General features: G+C 41.0%; 1 protein-coding gene across 1 annotated transcript in view; it reads right to left on the minus strand.

Moving 5' to 3' along the window:
• Positions 1-9,821: 9,821 nt before the first annotated feature.
• LIPI (lipase I) overlaps positions 9,822-25,693 on the minus strand; it is a 117,881-nt gene continuing 102,009 nt past the window's right edge. Inside the window, exon 11 of the mRNA XM_033234139.1 lies at positions 9,822-10,091. Within this exon, the coding sequence (XP_033090030.1) occupies positions 10,004-10,091 (88 nt within the window). The 3' untranslated portion in view covers positions 9,822-10,003. The remainder of the gene's footprint in view (positions 10,092-25,693) is intronic.

Here is a 25,693-nt window from a genome sequence, read left to right on the forward strand (position 1 = left end):
ATCTCATGTCTTGAGCATGAATGGCTCCTGATGAGGGTAAGTAAGGATGCTGTGACCTGAGACTCCAGCAGTATTGTAGCTTGAGGAACCAAGGTTTTCTCTCTTGGAAACCCATAAGGGAGGATGTTCCAGGCTGGTGACTGCTCCATGAGGTATTCAGGGATCCAGGTTCGTTCCAGACCCCTGCTCTGTGTTACCAAGGACACGGCTGTCTTTCCTGTGGTTGGGGTGGGTGGATTGCCATGCTGCCAGGGGGAGGCTTAAGGAGAGAGTGGCCATGATTTACCTAATCTACATAATGGCAGGGAGCTGGAAGTAAAGTGTAGCCATGGCCTGGAGAATGGTTGATGGATGTTGGTGAATGACTGGCTGCACTCACTGCAGCTGGCCCAGGGATGGGAAGGACCACTGATTATGTCATTCAACGGTACCTGATTCTTTCAGATTTGACTTCCTTATGGATTTTCTGCTGTAAAGAGGAGAGAATCTGTGGTTCTAAGCCAAGCATCTCACTCATCTCATAACATCTTATATTAGCCCACATTTATGTCAAGTTTTAGAAGTCCTACAAACTGGCGAGCATTTCTCAATTTGGTTTAACCATTGGATTTTATATCTGTGTCTGCATCTCTATTTTACATCTGTGTGGTTATTTTGACACTCTGTAGTACATTTATAATAGGTTCTATTTGGCGGAAGTTACTTTCAACAAACCCTTGCTGCTACTTGAATTTTCAAGGTTGCAAGTAGAAAGGAGAGAATAAAAACCACATCTTCTCTAATTTTAAAATTTGTTGTTCCTCAGATCACACCAGAAGTACAAATATTACAAATTACAAAAGCAGCCAGAATCAAGGTTAAGAGATTTCTGGGTGATTCTGGCTAATCAGCAGTATTTGCTGAGGTGTGTGCAGCAGAGCAACACGCCAAGCAGCCCAGGACGGGGGAGAGGTGGGAGGCCAGGCTGTGACTTCAGAGGTGCTGTTGCCTCAGGGAGAGGAGCTAGATGCAGAGAGGACAAATGGCCGCAGGTGCGAGCGCCGCCGTCCTTGCCGTGGTATGGGGACCTTGTGAGCTGAGTTATGAACCAGGTGAAGGCCGTGCAGGCGTCAGAGAATCCAGGCCAGACGCGGCAGGTGGAGGCTTGGTGGAGGGTGAGGAGCCCAGACAGTCTCGCTGAACGTGTGGTGGCTCGCTGCAGACAGTGCCCATCAATCACCAGACAGATGCCCTTGATCTTCAGCCCTCACGACAGTTGCCCTTATCCTGTCTGCCTCCACCTTCTGAGGCCTGTAGGCATTGCAAATGTGTGGTTTTTAAACAGATTTGGATGAGTTGCTTTCTGCACAACACACCTGGACAGATGGAGGCTGGTCCTCCAAAATGGCACCAGGGACCAAGTCTGTCGGGTGGGACAGGGCCTCAGAGCACAGCACCAGCTCCCTCAGGGAAGACGGTGCCCGTGGTATGGAAGAAAGAAGAGGCACACAGTGCTGAGGCGTGAACTCTAGTTTGCTCTTAGACATTACATACATGCCTTCTGGAAGTTTCCACGAAGCACTGTTAAAGCCACCAGTGTGGATGCATCCTCAGATCAGGAGACCCAGCACATACTTGTATTTGAAATCCTTCATGTGCTGCAATCTCTTCAAAGAGGACCACAAGTTGTGTCTAATAACATAAAATTAATTTTTTATTAAGTGCCATGGCTTTTGTGTGTGTGTGGCGGGGAGAGGGGTAGGGCCGATGTGTGACAGTAAAACAGCAGATGGAGTGATACAGCTGGCGGGTGTTCGTTCTGGGCCCCAGTTGGGCAGTTGTATGGAAAGAATCTGAAAAGTCTCCACAGTGGTATGAACCGAAATACCTGGATTGTGTGTTTTCGTGTATTTAACATAAATGCACACATTTGTATGCTAAATACATTTTTCTATATGTAATAAAATTCACACCTTTAAGTATTTAACATAGAAACAGCGTGCTCTCCCTGTCCACAGCCACCGGACGTTCCGAGTGGAAACTGCACTGCTGTGGGCTTTGTGAGTGGTGAGCTGTGCACAGATATGTGCTGCGTTTGCTGTGTCCGCTGACGCGAGCCCTGGTCAGTCCTGTTTCAGGTGGATGCTTTCCCTTGTAGTTACCTTCTCTTCTTCTGTTCGTAAGCTCAGTAAACTCGGGACCAATGGTGAGAGTAGGCGTAGAGGAGCACGGTGTCGGCAATTAAGGAAAATCCACGCCAGGCGTTGCAGGAGGAGCAGGCATGCGGGGTTCCATTGCATGTGCGAGCCGTGACTGATGAGGGCCTCTGGGCAGCAGCTCACCTGGGCTACTTGGAAATGCAGATTCCTGGGCACAGACCTGAGAGGTCCTGGAGTGACCACCCTCCAGGGATTCTACCCAAACTTGGCCATCTTGTCGCTTGGCAGGTCACCCGTGCCTGGCTGTCTCATTGAGATGACCAGCCATCGCAGTTAGCTGAGTCATCTGCACAGCTGGTGTGGGTGTGTGGATGGGTGTACGGGGCTGGCCCATCTTCCTTTCTCCCCCTGTGAAGAAGTTGAAGGCCTGTTATCCTACCCTATTCTTTCCCTGTCCTCAGTGGGCAAGCAGGAGGTTCATTTTCACTTGCAGATGAGGAAAATTCTGAAGTCTCATAAAGCAGCCAGGATTTTCTTCAGAAGCTTCTTTGTTCCAATCAGCTCTGATATTTTCAGTTGGAAAGACTTTTCCTCACACACTTTGCATTCGTTCTGTATGAGAAGTGCTGTAGACTTTCCTGTTGTTTTAGTAATTAGTATCTGTTCTGTTGTCCATCACAAATGTATGTATTCATTCTGAGACACGCTACAGTTCAGAGGGATTTCATGTGTGTTCATAAAAGCTTCCATCAGAAACCACATTCCGAATAGCTGTGGACATACAACCTGCTTGTGACTTGGGAATTGCCAAAGTCAAATTCTATCTCGATTTGAGGCTTTAGGAGGTTTAGAAATTTTGAAATTATAAAATGAAAATGTGACAAAATTAAGTGTATTTAAAACAAAAGAGATATGCTGTGGTTTTTTAAGGCTGTGATGCATTATTTGGTTATCTTTAAGGATATCATGTTCCATCCAAATTACAAATATATGAAATAACTTAAATATAAGGTGATATGTTCAGAATATCCTGGATTTGGTCTTGATCTTCTGCCCTTGAAAATGTGATTGTCTTAAACTATTTCTAGACCATCTCATCTGAATTGCTTTGGAAGCATCTGCACGGGCATCTTTCTGTTCTTGAGTATAGAGAGAGAGACATCATTATGCTTTAAAATAGCGAAAGTCCTGTAGAGCAGTTTTTCTTAATCAGTGATTGTATTTAAAAACAAACTTCCTAATGCTTAAACTAATGAGCTGCTATTGTTGGAAATCTTCAAGGTGTAGCAAGTTTTAGAATCAGTGAAGTTGATTATTTAAAACGGAAATTGAGAGAGTACAATGCGTTCTTAGTTTTTAAAGTAAAATGCTAATAAAGAACATTTTGTTTGTAAGAATGTAAAATGTTACATCTTTGTTTAGAATTTAAGGATAGTAATTTGCTTCTGAGATCTTTGTGACTGAGATTGGAAATCTTAACTATGGTTTACCATCCTTGTTTTAAATATATGCACGTATACACATATATGTAAGGTATATAAAAGGAAAATAAGCATGTATGTATTTACATTTATATACACTTCTATAATGTGTATACTTCCAGTCACACGTAGGTCTGAGCGACTATGATTTTACTTGATAACCGTGAGAGGGTAATTAAACAATTTTCCTCCTCTTAGTCTTGCTTTTGCATCTGACCCAGAGACCCTGCACAGTGCGCCTCCCACGTTCCAGGCCTCACACAACCTGTGCCAGGTTTTGGAAGCAGGAGTTTGTCTGCAGCCACTTTGGGGAGCAGGTGGTTGCAAGGATTGCCTAGAGCTCCAGGCTGTCTCCAGTCCCAGCCTCCCTGGGGTAGAAGCAGCCCCACCAGGGGCCTGGACATGGACATTAGGGCCTGGAGCCAGTGACCGCTCCTGAATGGGGGTTCCCCTCATGGCTGGGCATGAGAACCGAGGACAGGAGGCGGAACCAGACTCGGGCCAGTGCACGGCCTCCTGGGAGTGCTTGCGGGAAGCCCCATCTGCCCTTTTCTGGCCCCACAGCCAGCACCAAACTCTGTGGGATCCCCTTGGCCCACCCCTCAGGTTCCTAAAATGGTTAGGGTTTCCTGGGCTGCAAATTTTTAGCTCTAGGCTAAAAAGTCCTAGAACAGACTCACAGGGTTCTTTATGTAGAAACAACGAGTGTGCTGGTGACTCAGAGCAGACACTACACCCGCACTCCAGGGTCCCTTGCACCAGGTGGAAACGAGTGTGTGGGTCACGCAGAGTCCCTGCATCCTCGCTCCAGGCACTGCTCTTTGGTTTCTTAATTAAAAGCCTAAAAGCCTTGATAATGAAAATGCATTCTCCCCAGAGAGTAGTCATTGTTCCTGGGAAGGCTTTAGAGATATTCAAAAGGACTTGGGTGTTGTGGTCTAAGCCCTTTCTACTTTAGGGGACATCTCAAGCCCAGTAACACTGTGGTTCTTGCAGGCTCACACAGGTACTACCTTGATGGTCGTGGACAACATGGTCTTTGAGAATTTTCTGAATTATCTAGCAAAGACTCTTCTTCGTTTACTTTCTCCCAAACAAATGGAGTCTTTGTGTGTGTTTGTGTGTGTGTGTGTGTTCTGAGACACACAAAAGTGAAGTCAAGTGACACAAACATCTCTGTGGCCATGACCAGTATGACTGCACTGGGTCAGATCTGAATCCAGCAGAGTGCTTGATCTCACCCAAGGCCTGCCATCACAGTTTCCTGGTTACTGTGTAATACCCAACCTTGTTTTAACCTGAATTGACTCTCCCTTAGCTGAGAGAGCCAGACAGACTCCATCTTGGCTCCTTCACTTACAGCCCATTGCCCACCCCCTTCCTCAAAGACTTAACTTGTGCAAGCAGACATCCAGCACATCCAAGGTTGCAATTAACTAATAAGATACTGTGGCAAGCTATATCTGCAGTTCCTAGGAATTCACCCAGTTGATAGCACCCAAAGTCCCTGCATTTGTGTCCGGTTGATAACACCCAAAGCCCTGCTTCTGTCACCTTGTAATTGATTTAAAGCCCCTTCACCTGGAACTGTTTGCTTTCCTATAACCATTTATCCTTTTAACTTTTGCCACTTTACTTCTGTAAGATTGTTTTAACTAGACTCCCCCTGCTCTCCTTTCTAAACCACAGAATAAAAGAAAATCTAGCCCCTTCTTCAGGGCTGAGAGAATTTTGAGCACTAACCATCTCTTCACTGCCAGCTAATAAAGGATTCCTGGATTCATCTCAGCATGTGGTGCTTTTCTATAACTCGCTCAGTTACAACAACTGTCTATGTTCATTCAAGGCACTGTGGCTCTACAATCAGCAGATGAAAAAGTCAGCCAGGCCTAGATTACTGCCTTCAGTTTAGCAAGTTTCTTTAGGCCCTAGGTTGGTTCAGAGGTGCTATGCAGGAGTCAGGGACTAAAATAAAAAACTTCAGAAAGCTAAAGTTTTGGCAGTGAGAGTTTGGCAGAAGAGTGTGGAATAGATCTTTAAAATGGCAAAAGTTTCTAAAAAAGGTTGAAACCTGATGTAAAAAAAATAGAGAAATATACAAAAAATAAATTATGATCATGCTCATTTTATTTATTTATTTATTTATTTTTGAGACAGGATCTTGCTCCATTACCCTGACTGGAGTGCAGTGACCTGAACTCTGCTCACTGCAAGCTCTGCCTCCTGGGTTCAAGTGATTATCCCACCACAGCCTCCCTAGTAGTTAGGAATACAGCCTCGCGAAATGATATCTGGCTAATTTTTTGTATTTTTAGTAGAGACGGGATTTCGCCATGTTGGCCAGGCTGGTCTTCAACTCTTGGCCTCAAGTGGTCCGCCCACCTTGGCTGGCCTACCAAAGTGCTGGGATGACAGGCAGGAGCCACTGCGCCTGGCCCAGTTTAATTGTTATTCAGTTACACCAGCCCTCATTTTGGAAAAAAGGCTAGATGCAGGGATTAATAACTAGTGCTTTGATTTTACTTGTAGATGTATTTTCTTTTTTTTTCTTGTGGGCACCAGTAAAGTAAACACTAATAAAAATATAATACAGGCCAAGCGCGGTAGCTCATGCTTGTAATCCCAGCACTGTGGGAGACTGAGGTAGGTGGATCACAAGGTCATGAGTTCGAGATCAGCCTGGCCAACATAGTGAAACTCCATCTCCACTAAAAATACAAAAAAAAAAAAAAAGTAGCCAGGCATGGAGGTGGAGGTAGCAGTGAGCCAAGATCATGCCACTGTACTCCAGTCCTGGTGACAGTGCGAGACTCCATCTCAAAAATAAATAAATAAATAAATAAAATGAGCATGATCATAATTTATTTTTTGTATATTTCTCTATAATACATTCATACACCCAACAGACACATGAAAAAAATGCTCATCATCACTTACCATCAGAGAAATGCAGATCAAAACCACAATGAGATACCATTTCACACCAGTTAAAATGGCAATCATTAAAAAGTCCGGAAACAACAGGTGCTGGAGAGGATGTGGAGAAATAGGAACACTTTTACACTGTTGGTGGGACTTTAACCTGGTTCAACCATTGTGGAAAACAGTGTGGCGATTCTAGAACTAGAAATACCATTTGACCCCAGCCATCCTGTTACTGCGTATATACCCAAAGGATTATAAATCATGCTGCTATAAAGACACATGCACATGTATGTTTATTGCGGCACTATTCACAATAGCAAAGACTTGGAATCAACCCAAATGTCCATCAGTGTCAGACTGGATTAAGAAAATGTGGCACATATACACCATGGAATACTATGCAGCCATAAAAAAGGATGAGTTTGTGTCCTTTGCAGGGACATGGATGCAGCTGGAAACCATCATTTTCAGCAAACTATCGCAGGAACAGAAAACCAAACACCGCATGTTCTCACTTATAGGTAGGAATTGAACAATGAGATCACTTGGACACAGGAAGGGGAACATCACACACCGGGCCTATTGTTGGGAGGGGCAGAGGCGGGAGGAATAACATTAGGAGATATACCTAATGTAAATGACGAGTTAATGGGTGCAGCACACCAACGTGGTACATGTATGCATATGTAACAAACCTGCACTTTGTGCACATGTACCCTAGAACTTAAAGTATAATAAAAGAAAAAGTAAAATAAATAAAATACATGTTTTCAGTCATGTAATGTATGTGTGTGTATTATCTTTTTATATGCTATATATTATGTGTATATTATATAGATAAAATATACATTATATATAGAAACAGACAAAATATACATTACACACACACACTCATTCACACACATGTGCTATGTGGTCTAAGATATTGCAGTGTGGCAACATGTACACATTTCACAAGTTTACGTCTTTGAGTTATTCCGGAAGACTTATCACCTCTGGCAAGGAAGTTTCATTAGGAGGTTAACGGATTCTAATGTACATGAAACGGTTGACTACTGCCTTGTTTGTTACCCGGAGGCCCTAAGCAATCAGGAAGACAGGAAGAAAATTTCTGCTCTTGGTAACGTTTGCAGTGCATTTCATAAGTGTCATTAATATCACAGGATGAGATTGAAAAGCTTCTGGGGATATATGGAAAATTAATGGGGGGCATTAGAACAGTAAAATAGCATGAGGTTGTGTGTATGTGTGTGTGTGTTAAAGAATGTATGAAGATTGTGAGTAGATGCCCAAGTGGTGGAGAAGACAGCAACAATATCTCTGTGGACTGGAGAAAGTACTGTGGAGGGAAGGGCTGCGGTGTAAACTGAAAAAACTGTTTTAATGAAAATCTGTCAGACAGCAGAGGTACAGGCAGCACTGCTTAAATCCCAAGGGAAAAAGAAGAATGTATTTTTGTGTAGAACCTGTATCTAATACCTGAAGCACCTTCACCTACTTCCAGGTGAGCACCAACAATGGCCTCAATTCATCTTCAAATGGATTATTATCAAAAGACATCATTATGATACTAACAGATCATGGCAGGTGTTATAAATTGTGTCCCCACAAAAATTCATATTTTAAAACCCTAACCCCTCGTTCAGAATGTGACTATACTTGGAGATAGGGCCCTTCAGTGGGTGATTAAGTTAAAATGAGACTGCTAGAGTGGGCCCTAATCTAATCTGACTAGTCTCCTTAAAAGAAGAGGGAATATAGACTTACTAAGACACCAGGGATGTGCATATACGGAGGAAAGACCATGTGAGGTCACAGCAAGAGGGCAGCCATCTGCAAGGAAAAAAGAAGGGCTTCATAAGCGTGTTAGTCATTGTCGCAGTGCTATAAAGAAATACCCAAGACTGGTAATTTATAAAGGAAAGAGGTTTAATTGACTCACATGAGGAGGCCTCAGGAAACTTAGAATCATGGCAGAAGGGGAAGCAAGCACCTTTTTCACAAGTGGCAGGAGACAGAAGTGTGAAGTGTGAGCACAGGAAAACTCACTTTTAAAACCATCAGATTGAATGAGACTCACTCACTATCGCAAGAACAGTATGGGAGAAACAGCCCCCATAATGCAACCACCTCTCACCAGGTTCCTCCCTTGACACATGAGGATTACAATTCAAGATGAGATTTGGGTGGGGACATAGAACCAAACCATGTCAATAAGAAAACAAGCCTGCTGACACCGTGACTTGGACTTCTGGCCTCTAGAATTGTGGGAAAATAAATTTTTGCTGCTTAAGCCACCTAGTTTGTGGTATTTTGTTATGGCAGCTCATGCAAACTAATTCAACAGGCAATCAGAACACAAAGGCTGTGACTGTGGTTGGCAGAGTGTGTTGGAAACACACATAAATCCTTGGGGTATTCAGACACAAGTGAGAGAGAGCTCAGCACTAGAATTTACTGGACTGAACAGGAGAATTAGAGATTGCTAAGAACATTTAGATTATGATTTTGAATGTGATCATTTGTAAATTGAGTAAACAGATAACACACATTGAACTTAGGGGATTCACTCAACATAGGAGTTAAGAATATGGACCCAGACATCTTAATTTTGAATTCTGGTCCTGTGCATGATTCTGAATAAGTTGCTTGGCCTCTGTCTCTTGGCTTCTGCATCTGCGGAGATAATATGGCTAACTGCATATGGTTTTCATAAGGATTAAATAATATGTATAAAGCATTTAAACAGTTTCAGGAACACAGTGATATACATGAGAGTTAGCTATCATTTTTAAATTGTCATTATGAACAGACACTGCTCAAAATACTTTATTAGGAGCAATTTTCAAAAAAATTACTTGGGCAACTGAGATATGGTGACATAAATTAACTTACTCAAGATCACACCATTAATAAGTAATGGAACCAGTATTTCACCCATACGTTATTTATTGTACTCCATAGAAACAAAGCCATTATTTACAAACAACTAAAAATGATGCCAAGTAGATGATTAAATAAGTGTATATGTTTACTAGGTTCACATTAATGCAAGTGACTTCTCCAAATGAAAATTTACAAATAAAATAATGTGTTCACTATTTACCTTAGTAGTAAAATAAATTTTCTGTTGAAAACAGTGAATTGAAGTAATTCACTAAACTTGCCTATTTTTCAAAAGACATTTATTCATTATTAATAAATAATTAAACAGTCAATGATAAGTGTTAAATGAGGAAGCAGAAAAAGTAAACAAATAAACAACTTTCAAAATGTATTTGGAATGCTTAACTATGCATTTTTTATTTTCTTTATTTTTGATTCTCAATTTTTTTTTTAAGAAATAGAAATACCTCAATCTCAAATTGAACAGTGCATTATAAAAGAAAGACTGATTGCATTGTTTCCTTTACAAGTCCGTTAATTCATAAACAAGTGCATTTGATGGAAGAAGGCATCTTATGTTTTCTTTGGTGTACACGCAGTTGGATTAAGAAACACTTCCTCTCTTTCTTTAAGTACAATATTATACTTGCAAAGAGGTGGTCTGAGAAAGAGAAAAAGGGAAAGAACAAAAAAAAAAACTATTAGTAAAACAACAGAGTTGATGTCCTTCTCTCATACATATTAGAATAGTCCATGCCTGTAACTAGCTAGTTCTCTAAATGTAGGGAGTTGGAACAAATCTATGAGATCATTTCCATTCTATCTCATTTGGCTGTGTAGGGATGAAATAGACATAATGCTTATAAGAAAGAAAAAAATCCGTTTCAACTTCTTTTCTTGCTGCCTTATTGCAAAACTTAATTGTATGAGACAACTTAATTGTATGAGAGGTACAGTTAGATACTGATGCAGTTGAAATTTGAACTCAACTCACTATCCAGGCCATTCCTTCCATCATGATGGTCACCAGAAGAGAGTCAGGGTAAATCGCATAGACAAAGTTTGCTGAAGCAACTTAATCCTCTTATGCCACCTATTAAAATGGAAATAATAAGTCCTAAAGTATTCTATATCTTGGACAGATTTTATATTTAATATTTCAAGCTTTCCAAGAAGCCAAGTCACTGCAGCACTGTTCACATATTTATAATAAAATAGTAAGACAAGTGTGTTTTTTTCTACAATCGACTAAAAGCTCATGACCTTTTTAGTATAGCATTGAATTATCTTCTATTCATACATATATAATAAATACATATTTTTTGAAGTATTCTATATTTTACAAAGCCTCTACAAGCTTTACAAAACAGCTTAGGCAGGTACACAATGCCTATCAATGTTAAATTTTACCAAAACCTTTGAGAAAAAATAATTTGCTGTCCTTTTACTTTGTAAAAGTTCATCTAGTGTCACTGTCATGAATTTTAATATCTTTTTTATCTTATGTTTAACAGTTCCTTCTCCCAGGCAATAAAAATAAAAACACTATAATTTTGTGATATATTTTGAATTACCAAGGGAAAAAGAATATTATGTATTTATCTTTCTAATTTCAAAATGCATACTGAATTTGTACTTCTAATGCTTTGCTTACCACACATTACCAAAAATGAGCACATTACATTGATAAAGTATAAGATTGATCTAAAATAATAAAAAAGAAATCAAGTAATAAAATTTTTTTAAATTCAAATACAGTCTGGTTTTCTGTTTTAATCCATATGTATTATATCAAAGTACAAAAAATATATAAGCTTCTTCAAAAATCTCCTTAAGGCTTTTGCTCAACCTATCACCACATCTATCCATTTAGTATTCTTTTTTTTTTTTTGCCATTAATATAGAGGCCCCTAAATTTGACTTCTTTTTTTATTTATTTGCTTGTTTAAAATTCATAAAATTATATGTATTCATTGTGTACATGGTGTTTTGAAGAATAAACACATTGTGGAATGGTTAAATATAGTTAATTAAAATACACATTTCTTAATAGAGTTATTTTATAGCAAGAGCATTCAACACCTACTCTGAATTTTTCAGGAATATAATATTGTGTTATTAACTATGGTCACCATGCTGCACAATAAATCTCTTGAACTCAGTCCTTCTATCTAACTGTAATTTTCTATCCTTTGACCAACGTCTCCTTAACACCTTCCCCTCCCAACTGCCCAGCCTCTGGTAACCATGACTCTACTCTCTGCTTCTATGAGATCAACTTTTTCAGATTCCACATGTGAGTGAAATCCTACAGCCTTTGTCTTTCTGTGCCTGATTTATTATACTTAACATAATGTCTTTCAGGTTCATTCATGTTGTTGCCAATGATGGGATTTCCTTCTTTATTATGTCTGAATAGTATTCCAATTTATAGATCTCTATCATCTATCTGTCTCTATATAGGTGATATATGTATATATACACACATATATACTATGTTTTCCTTACTGCTTCATCCACTATTGAAATCTTAGGTTTATTTTTCATCTTGGTTATAGTGACTAATGCTGTAATAAACATGGAAGTGCAGATATCTCCTCAACATACTGATTTAATTTCCTTTGATATATACCCAGCAGTGGAATTGCTGAATCATATATTTATTCTATTTTTAATGTTTTTAGGAACTTCCAAACTGTTTTTCCTAACAACTATACTAATTTACATTCTTATCGGTAGTTATCAACCATTCCTTTTTTCCATGTTCTCACCAACATTTGTTATAACTTTTGTCTTTATGGTAATAGCCATTCTTACAGTAGGGAGGTGATACCTCTTTGTGGTTTTAATTTGTATTTCCCTCATGGTTAGTGACATTGAACCCTTTTTTATATACCTGTTTGCCAATTGTATGTCTTCTTTTGAAAAATGTCTTTTCAGATCCTTTGCCCAATTTTTAACTAGGTTATTTGTTTTCTTGATATTGAGTTGTTTGAGTTCCTTATATATCTTGGAGATTCATCCCTTATCATATATATACTTTGTAAATAATTTCTCCCATTCTGTAGATTGTCTCTTACCTCTGTTAATTATTTCCTTTGATGAGCATAAGCTTTTTAGTTTAATGTAATCCCATTTGTCTATCTTTGCATTTGCTGCCTGTGCTTTTGAGGTCATATCCAAAATATCATTGTCCAGACTGATGTCAAGAAGATTTTCCCTATATTTTCTTCTAGCAGGTTTATAGTTTCAAGTCTTAGATTTTAGTCTTTAGTACATTTGGAGTTGATTTTTTTTTTTTTTTGGATAAGGTATGACATAAAGGTCTAATTTTATTCTTTTGAATGTGGATATACAGTTTTTCCAACACCATTTATTTTTATTATTTTTTTTAAGTAGTAGATTCAGGGGGTACATGTGCGGGTTTGCTACAATAATATATTGTGGAATGATGAAGTCTGGGCTTCCTGTGTACCCAATCACCCAAATAGTGAATGTTGTACTCAATAGGTAATTTTTTAATACACATCCCTCTCCCACCGTAATCTCTTTTAGAATCACAGTATTGATGATTTCCCTCTGTATTTCCATGTGTACCCACTCCAACACTATTTATTGAAGAGACTGTCCTTTCTCCACTGTGTGCTCTTGGAACCTTTGTTGAAAATTAATTTTTAAATGGGGGAATTTATTTCTAGGCTCTCGATTCTGTTCCATTGGTCCACATCTCTGTTTTTATGCCAGTATTATACTACTTTGGTTACTATAGCTTTCTAATATATTTTGAAGTTATTTGATGTGATGTTTCTAGCTTTGTTCTTTTTGCTCAAGGTTACTTTAGCTATTTAAAGTATTTTGTGGTTTCATAGAAATTTTAAGATTTTTTTTCTATTTCACTGAAAAATGTCAATGGTATTTTGATGGAGATTTCATTAAATGTGTAGATCCCTTTGGTTATTATGGACATTTTAAACAATATTAACCCCTCCAAGCTACAAACATGGGATATCTTTCATTTATTTGTGTCTTCTTCAATTTATTTCATCACTGTTTTACAGTTTTCTGTGTAAGAATTGTTAACCTTTTTGGTAAACTTATTCCTAGATATCTTACCATCTTATAGCTATTGTAAATATATTTGTGTTCTTGATTTATTTTTCAGATACTTTGCTATATTGCATTTTCAAAGCTATCTTTGAGAATGTTATATTAGTATTTATACATATTCATGTATTTTGTTTTTAAAAATCGAATCATACTCTTATAAAACATCATGTTTTTCTCACCAGGCAATATCTTATGAATCTTTTCATGAATATAAATAAACATTTAAATATATAAAAAAGAAAAATTAATTCTTGTATATTGATTTTGTATTCTGCAACGTAACTTATTCCTAATATTCTTTTAAAATATTACTTGGATAAGGTTTCCAGCAATAACCAGGGAAAGGAATAGTTCCTATTTCCACCTGCCATGTGAGAAAACCCAATTCATAGTTCACTGGATAAGGCACACAGAAGGGTCTTCTCTAAGTAATGGGAATCATTACACCTAGATTGAGCACTTATCCAAGCTAGCTTAATAAATTTTGAAAGCAAGACCTGAAAGGTTTAACCCCAGTAACATTTTGTAGGAATACAAAATATAGAACATTCAATAAGATACATTCACAGCATCTGTGATATAATTGAGAATTACTAAGCATTGCAAAGCTGGAAAATGGACCCATATGAGGCGAAAAATCAACCAATTGAAACCAATCCAGAACTAGCACAAATGTGAGACTCAGCTGATAAATGCATTAAAACAGTTATTATACCTTTACTTCAGATGTTCAAAAGTGGAGACATGAGAGATACAAAGAGGTTAGAACTATGATGTTTGAGATGAATAATCATATCATAATCATATCATAGATGTTTGAGATGAATAATCACTTATGAGATTAAAGATTAAAAGCAGATTAGATATTGCAGAAATAAATCAGTGAACTTAATAACATAGCAACAGAAACTATTCAAAATAAAATGCAAAAAGAAAATAGAATTTTAAAATTAACAAAGCTATTGTCACACTGTTGTACTATCAAATATTAGATATTACTTCAAGTAGCCAAAAATACTTAAAATTGGAATCCTCAAATGAGAAGTTGTAGAGGAACACAGAAAAAAAATGGCTGGAAATTTAGATGAAACTTGATGAAAACTATAAACCCACTGTATTAGTCTGTTCTCACACTGCTATACAGAACTGCCCAAGATTGGGTAATTTATAAAGGAAGAGGTGTAATTGACTCAGAGTTCAGCATGGCTTGGGAGGCTTCAAGAAATTTACAATCATGGCAGAAGGCCCCTCTTCACATGGTAGAAGGAGAGAGAATGAGTGCCCAGCAAAGGGGAAGCCACTTTAAAAACTTTCAGATCTTGGCTGGGCTCAGTGGCTCACATCTGTAATCCCAACACTTTGGGAGGCCAAGGCAGGTGGGTCATGAGGTCAGCAGATTGAGATCATCCTGGCTAACACAGTGAAACCCCGTCTCTACAAAAAAATACAAAAAATTAGCCAGGCGTGGTGGCATGCACCTGTAGTCCCAGCTACTTGGGAGGGTGAGGCAGGAGAATCGCTTCAACCCAGGAGGCAGAGGTTGCAGTGAGCCGAGATCACGCCACTGCACTCTAGCCTTGGCAACAGAGCAAGACCTCTCTCTCAAAAAAAAAAAAAAAAAAAAGTTCTGATCTCATGAGAACTAACTATCACAGGAACAGGATGGGGGAACCACCACAGTGAATCAATTATTCAATTATCTCCACCAGGTCCCTCCCACAACATGTGGGGATTATGAGAACTACAATCAGACCCATCCAAAATGGCTACAAGCCTGCTTTGAAGATTATTGTAAGACAAGTGGCTCGAACAAAACAAGGAACCATAGAAAAGACCCACAAAGCACAGGACCAGGAGAAAGAGCAAGGAAAACAGGAAAAACCTGTCCCACAGACCCTGCCAGAGGAGCTAGAGACTCCACCCCCTTATGTTCCAGTTTACCCTTCTCTGGCAAGGCTTAGGCAGGAAGCCGGTCCAGCAGCTGCCTCCAGAGGGTCAGACTCAGAGGAGAGTACCCCTCAAACTTCACCATATAGCAAAGAGCCAGGGCCACTGCCTGATAAATCAAAGGAGGAACTCAAGGATGAGGTTGGCCGTCTCTGGTCAGGACGTGCCTCAGTCATGCATATGCCCCTCAGATAAACTAAATTTGGGAGGGGACATGGTGAAACCATGTCACCCACAGGTCCAAGAAAGCCAACAAACTTCAAAAAACAAGAAGTATGAAGAAAAATACAGCATGGGGAGGGCGGAGCAAGATGGCTGAATAGGAACAGCTCCAGTCTCCAGCTCCCAGTGTGAGCGACACAGAAGACAGGTGATTTCTGCATTTTCAACTGAGATACTGGGTTCGTCTCACTACGGAGTGCCTGACAGTTGGTGCTGGTCGGCTGCTGCAGCCCTACCAGCCAGAGCTGAAGCAAGGGGAGGCATCGCCTCACCTGGGAAGCGCAAGGGGGAAGGGAATCCCTTTTCCTAGCCAGGAGAACTGAGACACACAACACCTGGAAAATCGGGTAACTCCCACCCCCATACTGCGCTGTACCAAGGGTCTTAGCAAACAGGCACACCAGGAGATTATATCCCACACCTGGCTGGGAGGGTCCCACGCCAGCCCATGGAGCCTCCCACGCCAGCCCACTGAGCCTCCCTCATTGCTAGCACAGTAGTCTGCGATCTAACGTCAAAGCAGCAGCGAGGCTGGGGGAGAGGTGCCCATCATTGCTGAGGCTTAAGTAGGTAAACAAAGCCGCTGGGAAGCTTGAACTGGGTGGAGCTCACAGCAGCTCAAGGAGCCCTGCCTGTCTCTGTAGACTCCACCTCTGGGGACAGGGCACAGCTAATCAACACCAACAACAATAACAAAGCAGCAGAAACCTCTGCAGATGCAAACAACTCTGTCTGACAGCTTTGAAGAGAGCAGTGGATCTCCCAACATGGAGGTTGAGATCTGAGAATGGACAGACTGCCTGCTCAAGTGGGTCCCTGACCCCTGAGTAGCCTAACTGGGAGACATCCCCCTCTAGGGGCAGACCAACACCCCACACCTCACACGGTGGAGTTCACCCCTGAGAGGAAGCTTCCAAAGCTAGAATCAGACAAGTACACCCGCTGTTCAGCAATATTCTATCTTCTGCAGCCTCTGCTGCTGATACCCAGGCAAACAGGGTCGGGAGTGGACCTCAAGCAATCTCCAACAGACCTACAGCTGAGGGTCCTGACTGTTAGAAGGAAAACTAACAAACAGGAAGGACACCCACACCAAAACCCCATCAGTACGTCACCATCATCAAAGACCAGAGGCAGATAAAACCACAAAGATGGGGAAAAAGCAGGGCAGAAAAGCTGGAAATTCGAAAAATAAGAGCGCATCTCCCCCTGCAAAGGAACACAGCTCATCGCCAGCAATGGATCAAAGCTAGACAGAGAATGACTTTGACGAGATGAGAGAAGAAGGCTTCAGTCTGTCAAACTTCTCAGAGCTAAAGGAAGAATTACATACCCAGCGCAAAGAAACTAAAAATCTTGAAAAATGAGTGGAAGAATTGATAACTAGAATAATTAATGCAGAGAAGGCCATAAACGAACTGACAGAGATGAAAACCATGACACGAGAAATACGTGACAGATGCACAAGCTTCAGTAACTGACTCGATCAACTGGAAGAAAGAGTATCAGTGATTGAGGATCAAATGAATGAAATGAAGTGAGAAGAGAAATCTAAAGAAAAAAGAAGAAAAAGAAATGAACAAAGCCTGCAAGAAGTATGGGATTATGTAAAAAGACCAAATCTATGCCTGATTGGAGCGCCTGAAAGTGAGGGGGAAAATGGAACCAAATTAGAAAACACTCTTCAGGATATCATCCAGGAGAACTTCCCCAACCTAGTAGGGCAGGCCAACATCCAAATTCAGGAAATACAGAGAACACCACAAAGATACTCCTCCAGAAGAGCAACTCCAAGACACATAATTGCCAGATTCACCAAAGTTGAAATGACGGAAAAGATCTTAAGGGCAGCCAGAGAGAAAGGTCGGGTTACCCACAAAGGAAAGCCCATCAGACTAACAGCAGATCTCTCGGCAGAAACTCTACAAGCCAGAAGAGAGTGGGGGCCAACATTCAACATTCTTAAAGAAAAGAATTTTCAACCCAGAATTTCATATCCAGCCAAACTAAGTTTCATCAGTGAAGGAGAAATAAAATCCTTTACAGATAAGCAAATGCTTAGAGATTTTGTCACCACCAGGCCTGCCTTACAAGAGACCCTGAAGGAAGCCCTAAACATGGAAAGGAACAACCGGTACCAGCCATTGCTAAAACATGCCAAAATGTAAAGACCATCAAGGCGAGGAAGAAAGTGCATCAACTAATGAGCAAAATAACCAGTTAATATCATAATGGCAGGATCAGGTTCACACATAACAATATTAACCTTAAATGTAAATGGTCCAATTAAAAGACACAGACTGGCAACTGGATAAAGAGTCAGGACCCATCAGTTTGCTGTATTCAGGAGACCCATCTCACATGCAGAGACGTACATATGCTCAAAATAAAGGGATGGAGGAAGATCTACCAAGCAAATGGAGAACAAAAAAAAGCAGGGGTTGCAATCCTAGTCTCTGATAAAACAGACTTCAAACCATCAAAGATCAAAAGAGACAAAGAAGGCCATTACATAATGGTAAAGGGATCAATTCAACAGGAAGAGCTAACTCTCCTAAATATATATGCACCCAATACAGGAGCACCCAGATTCATCAAGCAAGTCCTTAGAGACTTACAAAGAGATACAATACAATAATAATGGGAGACTTCACCACCCCACTGCCAACATTAGACAGATCCACGAGACAGAAAGTTAACAAGGATATCCAGGAATTGAACTCATCTCTGCAGCAAGCAGACCTAATAGACATCTACAGAACTCTCCACCCCAAATCAACAGAATATACATTCTTCTAAGCACCACATCACACTTATTCCAAAATTGACCACATAGTTGGAAGTAAAGCAGTCCTCAGCAAATGTACAAGAACAGAAATCATAACAAACTGTCTCTCAGACCACAGTGCAATCAAACTAGAACTCAGGACTAAGAAACTCAATCAAAACCGCTCAACTACCTGGAAACTGAATAACCTGCTCCTGAATGACTACTGGGTACATAATGAAATGAAGGCAGAAATAAAGATGTTCTTTGAAACCAATGAGAACAAAGATACAACACACCAGAATCTCTGGGACACATTTAGAGCAGTGTGTAGAGGGAAATTTATAGCACTAAATGCCCACAAGAGAAAGCTGGAAAGATCTAAAATTGACACTCTAACATCACAATTAAAATAACTAGAGAAACGAGCAAACACATTCAAAAGCTAGCAGAAGGCAAGAAATAACTAAGATCAGAGCAGAACTGAAGGAGATAGAGACATAAAAAGTCCTCCAAAAAATCAATGAATGCAGGAGTTGGTTTTTTGAAAAGATCAACAGAATTGATCGACCGCTAGCAAGACTAATAAAGAAGAAAAGAGAGAAGATTCAAATAGATGCAATAAAAAATGATAAAGGGGATATCACCACCGACCCCACAGAAATATAAACTACCATCAGAAAATACTATAAACACCTCTACGCAAATAAACTAGAAGATCTAGAAGAAGTGGATAATTTCCTGGACACTTACACTCTCCCAAGACTAAACCAGGAAGAAGCTGAATCCCTGAATAAACCAATAGCAGGCTCTGAAATTGAGGCAACAATGAATAGCCTACCAACCAAATAAAGTCCAGGACCAGATGGATTCACAGCTGAATTCTACCAGAGGTACAAGGAGGAGCTGGTACCATTCCTTCTGAAACTATTCCAATCAATAGATAAAGAGGGAATCCTCCCTAACTCGTTTTATGAGGCCAACATCATCTTGATACCAAAGCCTAGCAGAGACACAACAAAAAAAGAGAATTTTAGAGCAATAACCCTGATGAACATCGATGCAAAAATTCTCAATAAAATACTGGCAAACCGGATCCAGCAGCACATGAAAAAGCTTATCCACCATGATCAAGTGGGCTTCATCCCTGGGATGCAAGGCTGGTTCAACATATGCAAATCAATAAATGTAATCCAGCATATAAACAGAACCAAAGACAAAAACCACATCATTATCTCAATAGATGCAGAAAAGACCTTTGACAAAATTCAACAGCCCTTCATGCTAAAAATGCTCAATAAATTCGGTATTGATGGAACATATCTCAAAATAATAAGAGCTATTTATGACAGACCTACAGCCAATATCATACTGAATGGGCAAAAAGTGGAAAAATTCCCTTTGAAAACTAGCACAAGACAGGGATGCCCTCTCTCACCACTCCTATTCAACATAGTGTTGGAAGTTCTGGCTAGGGCAATCAGGCAAGAGAAAGAAATCAAGGGTATTCAGTTAGGAAAAGAAGAAGTCAAATTGTCCCTGTTTGCAGATGACATGATTGTATATTTAGAAAACACCATTGTCTCAGCCCAAAATCTCCTTAAGTTGATAAGCAACTTCAGCAAAGTCTCAGGATACAAAATTAATGTGCAAAAATCACAAGCATTCTTATACACCAGTTACAGACCAACCGAGAGCCAAATCATGAATTAACTTCCATTCACAATGACTTCAAAGAGAATAAAATACCTAGGAATCCAACTTACAAGGGATGTAAAGGACCTCTTCAAGGAGAACTACAAACCACTGCTCAGTGAAATCAAAGAGGACACAAACAAATGGAAGAGTGTACCATGCTCATGGAAAGGAAGAATCAATATCGTGAAAATGGCCATACTGCCCAAGGTAATTTATAGATTCAATGCCATCCCCATCAAGCTACCAATGACTTTCTTCACAGAATTGGAAAAAACTGCTTTAAAGTTCATATGGAACCAAAAGAGACCCCGCATTGCCAAGACAATCCTAAGTCAAAAGAACAAAGCTGGAGGCATCACGCTACCTGACTTCAAACTATACTACAATGCTACAGTAACCAAAACAGCATGGTACTAGTACCAAAACAGAGATATAGACCAATGGAACAGTACAGAGTCCTCAGAAATAATACCACACATCTACAGCCATCTGATCTTTGACAAAGCTGAGAAAGACAAGAAATGGGGAAAGGATTCCCTATTTAATAAATGGTGCTGGGAAAATTGGCTAGCCATAAGTAGAAAGCTGAAACTGGATCCTTTCCTTACTCCTTATACGAAAATTAATTCAAGGTGGATTAGAGACTTAAATGTTAGACCTAATACCATAAAAACCCCAGCAGAAAACCTAGGTAATACCATTCAGGACATAAGCATGGGCAAGGACTTCATGTCTAAAACACCAAAAGCAACGGCAACAAAAGCCAAAATTGACAAATGGGATCTAATGAAACTAAAGAGCTTCTGCACAGCAAAAGAAACTACCATCAGAGGCCGGGCGCGGTAGCTCAAGCCTGTAATCCCAGCACTTTGGGAGGCCGAGACAGGCGGATCACGAGGTCAGGAGATCGAGACCATCCTGGCTAACACGGTGAAACCCCGTCTCTACTAAAAAATGCAAAAAAACTAGCCGGGCGAGGTGACAGGCGCCTGTAGTCCCAGCTACTCGGGAGGCTGAGGCAGGAGAATGGCGTAAACCCGGGAGGCGGAGCTTGCAGTGAGCTGAGATCCAGCCACTGCACTCCAGCCTGGGCGACAGAGCGAGACTCCGTCTCAAAAAAAAAGAAAAAGGAAAAGAAACTACCATCAGAGTGAACAGGCAACCTACAGAATGGGAGAACATTTTTGCAATCTACTCATCTGACAAAGGGCTAATATCCAGAATCTACAAAGAACTCAAACAAATTTACAAGAAAAAAACAACTCCATCAAAAAGTGGGCAAAGGATATGAACAGACATTTCTCAAAAGAAGACATTCATACAGCCAACAGACACATGAAAAAATGCTCATCATCGCTGGCCATCAGAGAAATGCAAATCAAAATCACAATGAGATACCATCTCACACCACTTCTAATGGCAATCATTAAAAAGTCAGGAAACAACAGGTGCTGGAGAGGATGTGGAGAAATAGGGACACTTTTACACTGTTGGTGGGATTGTAAACGAGTTCAACCATTATGGAAAACAGTATGGCAATTCCTCAAGGATCTAGAACTAGAAGTACCATATGACCCAGCCATCCCATTACTGGGTATATACTGAAAGGATTATAAATCATGCTGCTATAAAGACACATGCACATGTATGTTTATTGCGGCACTATTTACAATAGCAAAGACTTGGAATCAACCCAAATGTCCATCAGTGACAGACTGGATTAAGAAAATGTGGCACATATACACCATGGAATACTATGCAGCCATAAAAAAGGATGAGTTTGTGTCCTTTGTAGGTACATGGATGCAGCTGGAAACCATCATTCTCAGCAAACTATGGCAAGAACAGAAAACCAAACACCATATGTTCTCACTCATAGGTGGGAACTGAACAATGAGATCACTTCAACTCGGCAAGGGGAACATCACACACCGGGGCCTATCATGGGGAGGGGAGAGGGGGGAGGGATTGCTTTGGGAGTTATACCTGATGTAAATGATGAGTTGATGGGTGCTGACGAGTTGATGGATGCAGCACACCAACATGGCACAAGTATACATATGTAACAAACCTGCCCGTTATGCACATGTACCCTAGAACTTAAAAGTATAATAATAATAATAATAATAATATAGCATGGTACATCATAATAAAATTGCTCAAAATCAGTGACAAAGAGAAAAATCTTAAAACCTGCCAAGCAGAAATGTAGATTATCTTTGGAGCAACAAAGAAAGGATAGCAACAGATTTCTCATTAGGTTCAGTGCATGGTAGAAGATGGCACAAAAAATCCTTAAAGAATTGATAGACCAGCCTGAGCAACATAGTGGTGAAGAAGGAATTCATGAATTTTACAAGTATAATAAAAGACAACCAAGACATTTTTACTTTTTCCTTCAAAAGCTAAGTGTAGTGTAGCAACCTTCCTGCTCCCTCCCACCCGTAGTCTAAATTAGAGAAGAATACTAACTGCCTGTTTTTCCTTCTGTGCTCAACAAGCCTTATCTGTACTTGCGAGTTTCACATTCCTTGAGGCTCAGCAAGTTCCTGCTTCACCTCCCTAGAGCAGCTGCAAAGTTACAAGGTTGATACAGAAACACGGTTTCCCAAGGATGTGAAACATATAGTATAAATAAATGTAAAAGGTTGATCAACTGCCTTTGTTCTCGCTTCTGTAAGTATGCTTCCTGCCTCACATAGTTCCCAGCCACTGACTGCTTATAAGGTGGTTGCTTTCTTTGTCCAGGGCTCAGACTTTCCCAGATGCTAGTCCAACTGAGCCAGTGATCACCTTTTAATAAAAACCTTTCCTGAACTCTGTTCGGTCTCTCTTATCTCAGATTGTCCCACAACATTTCTGGGGCTCATCTGGGATTGGAGATGGCAGGTTTTTGTATCCTTTGACTATGGGTTAGAGCCCCAGGATGTGGTAGATTTGGGCCTCTTGGCACCACTGGGTAATACTTAGCCCAGAAGGAGAACAGCTCTCCCATGTCTTAGAGTCTTCCCTTGACAACACAAACGGAACCCACTCAGGAGTTGCAGGAGAGTCACTGGAGCAGCCCGCAGGCAGACTACTGAACCACAGTAAGGGTGGTTTCTAGGAAAGCGTGTCCCATAGGGACAGAAGGGGAGCTTGATCACCTCCCAGGGATTGACCATTTATCTAACCCAGAGCAGCTGGGGGTGGCAGGAGTGGCTTGCCAATTTGGATGAACCTCGTGTCCCCACTCACACTGGAACTGGAAAAAGGGAGAAAATGGGCCAAAAGAGTGGCAAGTGCAGCAAGGTAGAGCTTGCTAACAGGGTGACAAGGGTGGCTTGCCACTCCAACTAGGAGTGTGTGGGTGTGTGTGGACCTACCCGGGACACGAGAGAGGCTTGTTTCATCCGATGAGGAGTCCTGGGGTAGGAGTGGTATGTGTATGTGTGTGAATGTGGGAACGTAACTAGGCTCACCTGGGACACAGGAGATTCGCATTTCGTCCAATGAGGAGTCCTGGGGTAGGAGTGGTGTGTGTATGTGTGTGAATGTGGGAGCCTAACTAGGCTCACCTGGGACATGGGAGAGGCTCATTTCATCCGATGAGGAGTCCTAGGGTAGGGGAGGTGTGTGACAGTGTGTGAAAGAGATGGTCTCAGGAGAGGCCAATGTGGGGAGTGATGGGGGAGATGCAGATCTCTTAGAGCAGACTGTGTCCTCCAAAGCAAGTGTGGGATGAGCCAGACCTAGGTCACTGTGTAAGGCCAACAGGATTAGTGTCATAGCTTCACAGCAGTACTTGGGTATGACCTGGCCAAGCAGGGTCCGGACCTCCCATAATAGGACTCGGTCTGGTGAATCTGAGAGTGAAAGTGAGAGTGAAGTGTGTTGTGAGGGAGGAAATGGAAGAAAAAGCGTTGAAGCCAACTCCATTAAAATGTATGTTGAAGAACTTTAAGAAAGGCTTTGATGGTGATTATGGAATGAAGTTAACACCGCAGAGGATAAGAACCCTTTTTGAGATTGACCCTCTAATGTAGGGTGGCCAGCTGAGGGAACCATAGATAGGGAAATAATTGGCCGAGTGTTTTGGGTGGTCACTGGGGTCACACAACAGCCTGGGTAACCTGATCAGTTCCCATACATAGACTCCTGGCTGCGTGTGATTCAGACCTGTCCAAAATGGCTACAGGCCTGCTTTGAAGATTACTGCAAGACTCTAAGGGCTCAAACAAAACAAGGAACCACAGATAAGACCCACAAAGCACAGGCCCAGGAGAAAGAGCAGCAAGGAAAACAGGAAAAACCTGTCCTACAGGCCCTGCCAGAGGAGCTAGAGACTCCACCCCCTTATTTTTCAATTTATCCATCTCTGGCAAGGCTTAGGCAGGAAGCTGCTCCAGCAGCTACCTATGGAGGGTCAGACTCAGAGGAGAGTACCACCCAAACTTCACCACGTAAGGAAGAGCCAGGGCCACTGCCCGATAAACCAAAGGAGGAACTCCAGGATGAGGTTGCCCATCTCTGGTCAGGATGCACTCAAACCATGCAGATGCCCCTCAGAGAAACTAGAGGACAGATCTATTTAGATGCACAAAATGAGGTTCAAAGAGGAGAACGACTTTATGAGGAGAATGGCTTTATGTTTATTAGCCCTTCTCTACTACAGACATTTTCAACTGTAAACAGCATACTCCCTCCTATACGGAAAAACCCCAGGCTCTTATTGATCTAATGCAGTCCATCTTCTTAACTCACAACCCAACCTGGGCTAACTGCAAGCAGCTCCTTCCGTCACTGTTCAATACAAAAAAACGCTGCAGAGTAATACAAGTGGCTAATAAGTGGTTAGAAAGCAACACCCCAGTAGGCATGGCAGATGTCAAACAGTATGCACAACAGAGTTTACTAATAGAAACTGATCTAGGTTTGGACTGAAATCAGGCCCAAGGGCTGCTAAACTTTCTGAGATACTGAGAGACTCTGATATAAGGAATAAAGGCTGGAGGGGAAAAGGCAACAAACATTGGAAAGGTTTCAGAGGTTCATTAGAAACCAGATGAAAGCCCCAGTGAGTTCTATGGGAGGCTTTGTGAGGCTTAGCAACTCTACACACCTTTTGACTCAGAAGCGGCAGGGAATCAGTGCATGGTTAATACAGCATTTGTGTGTCAAGCACAAAATGACATTAAGCAAAGTTGCAGAGGCTGGAGGGGTTTGAAGGTATGAACATTCCCCAGCTTATCCAGGTGGCAACCCATGTGTTTGTAAATCAAGGTGAAAAAGCAAAGTGGGAGGCCAAGTGTAGAGTGAAGGAAAAGGAAGAGTTCTTGGCCACAGCCCTGGTTGAAAGAGGCTGGATTTGCAAGAGGATGTGACCATGTCATGGATGTGGTCACAGTAGAGGACAAGCTAGGCCAGATCAGAAGACAAGGACAGGTCAGGAAGGTCGGCCTAGACTAGAGAGAGATCAATGTGCGAGATGCAAGCAAAGAGGGCATTGGAAAGATTAATGTCCAGAGAAAGAAAAGGACAAG

Source organism: Trachypithecus francoisi, unplaced genomic scaffold (genome assembly GCF_009764315.1).
Source record: "Trachypithecus francoisi isolate TF-2019V2 unplaced genomic scaffold, Tfra_2.0 Lachesis_group14, whole genome shotgun sequence".
Lineage (NCBI taxonomy): Eukaryota > Metazoa > Chordata > Mammalia > Primates > Cercopithecidae > Trachypithecus > Trachypithecus francoisi.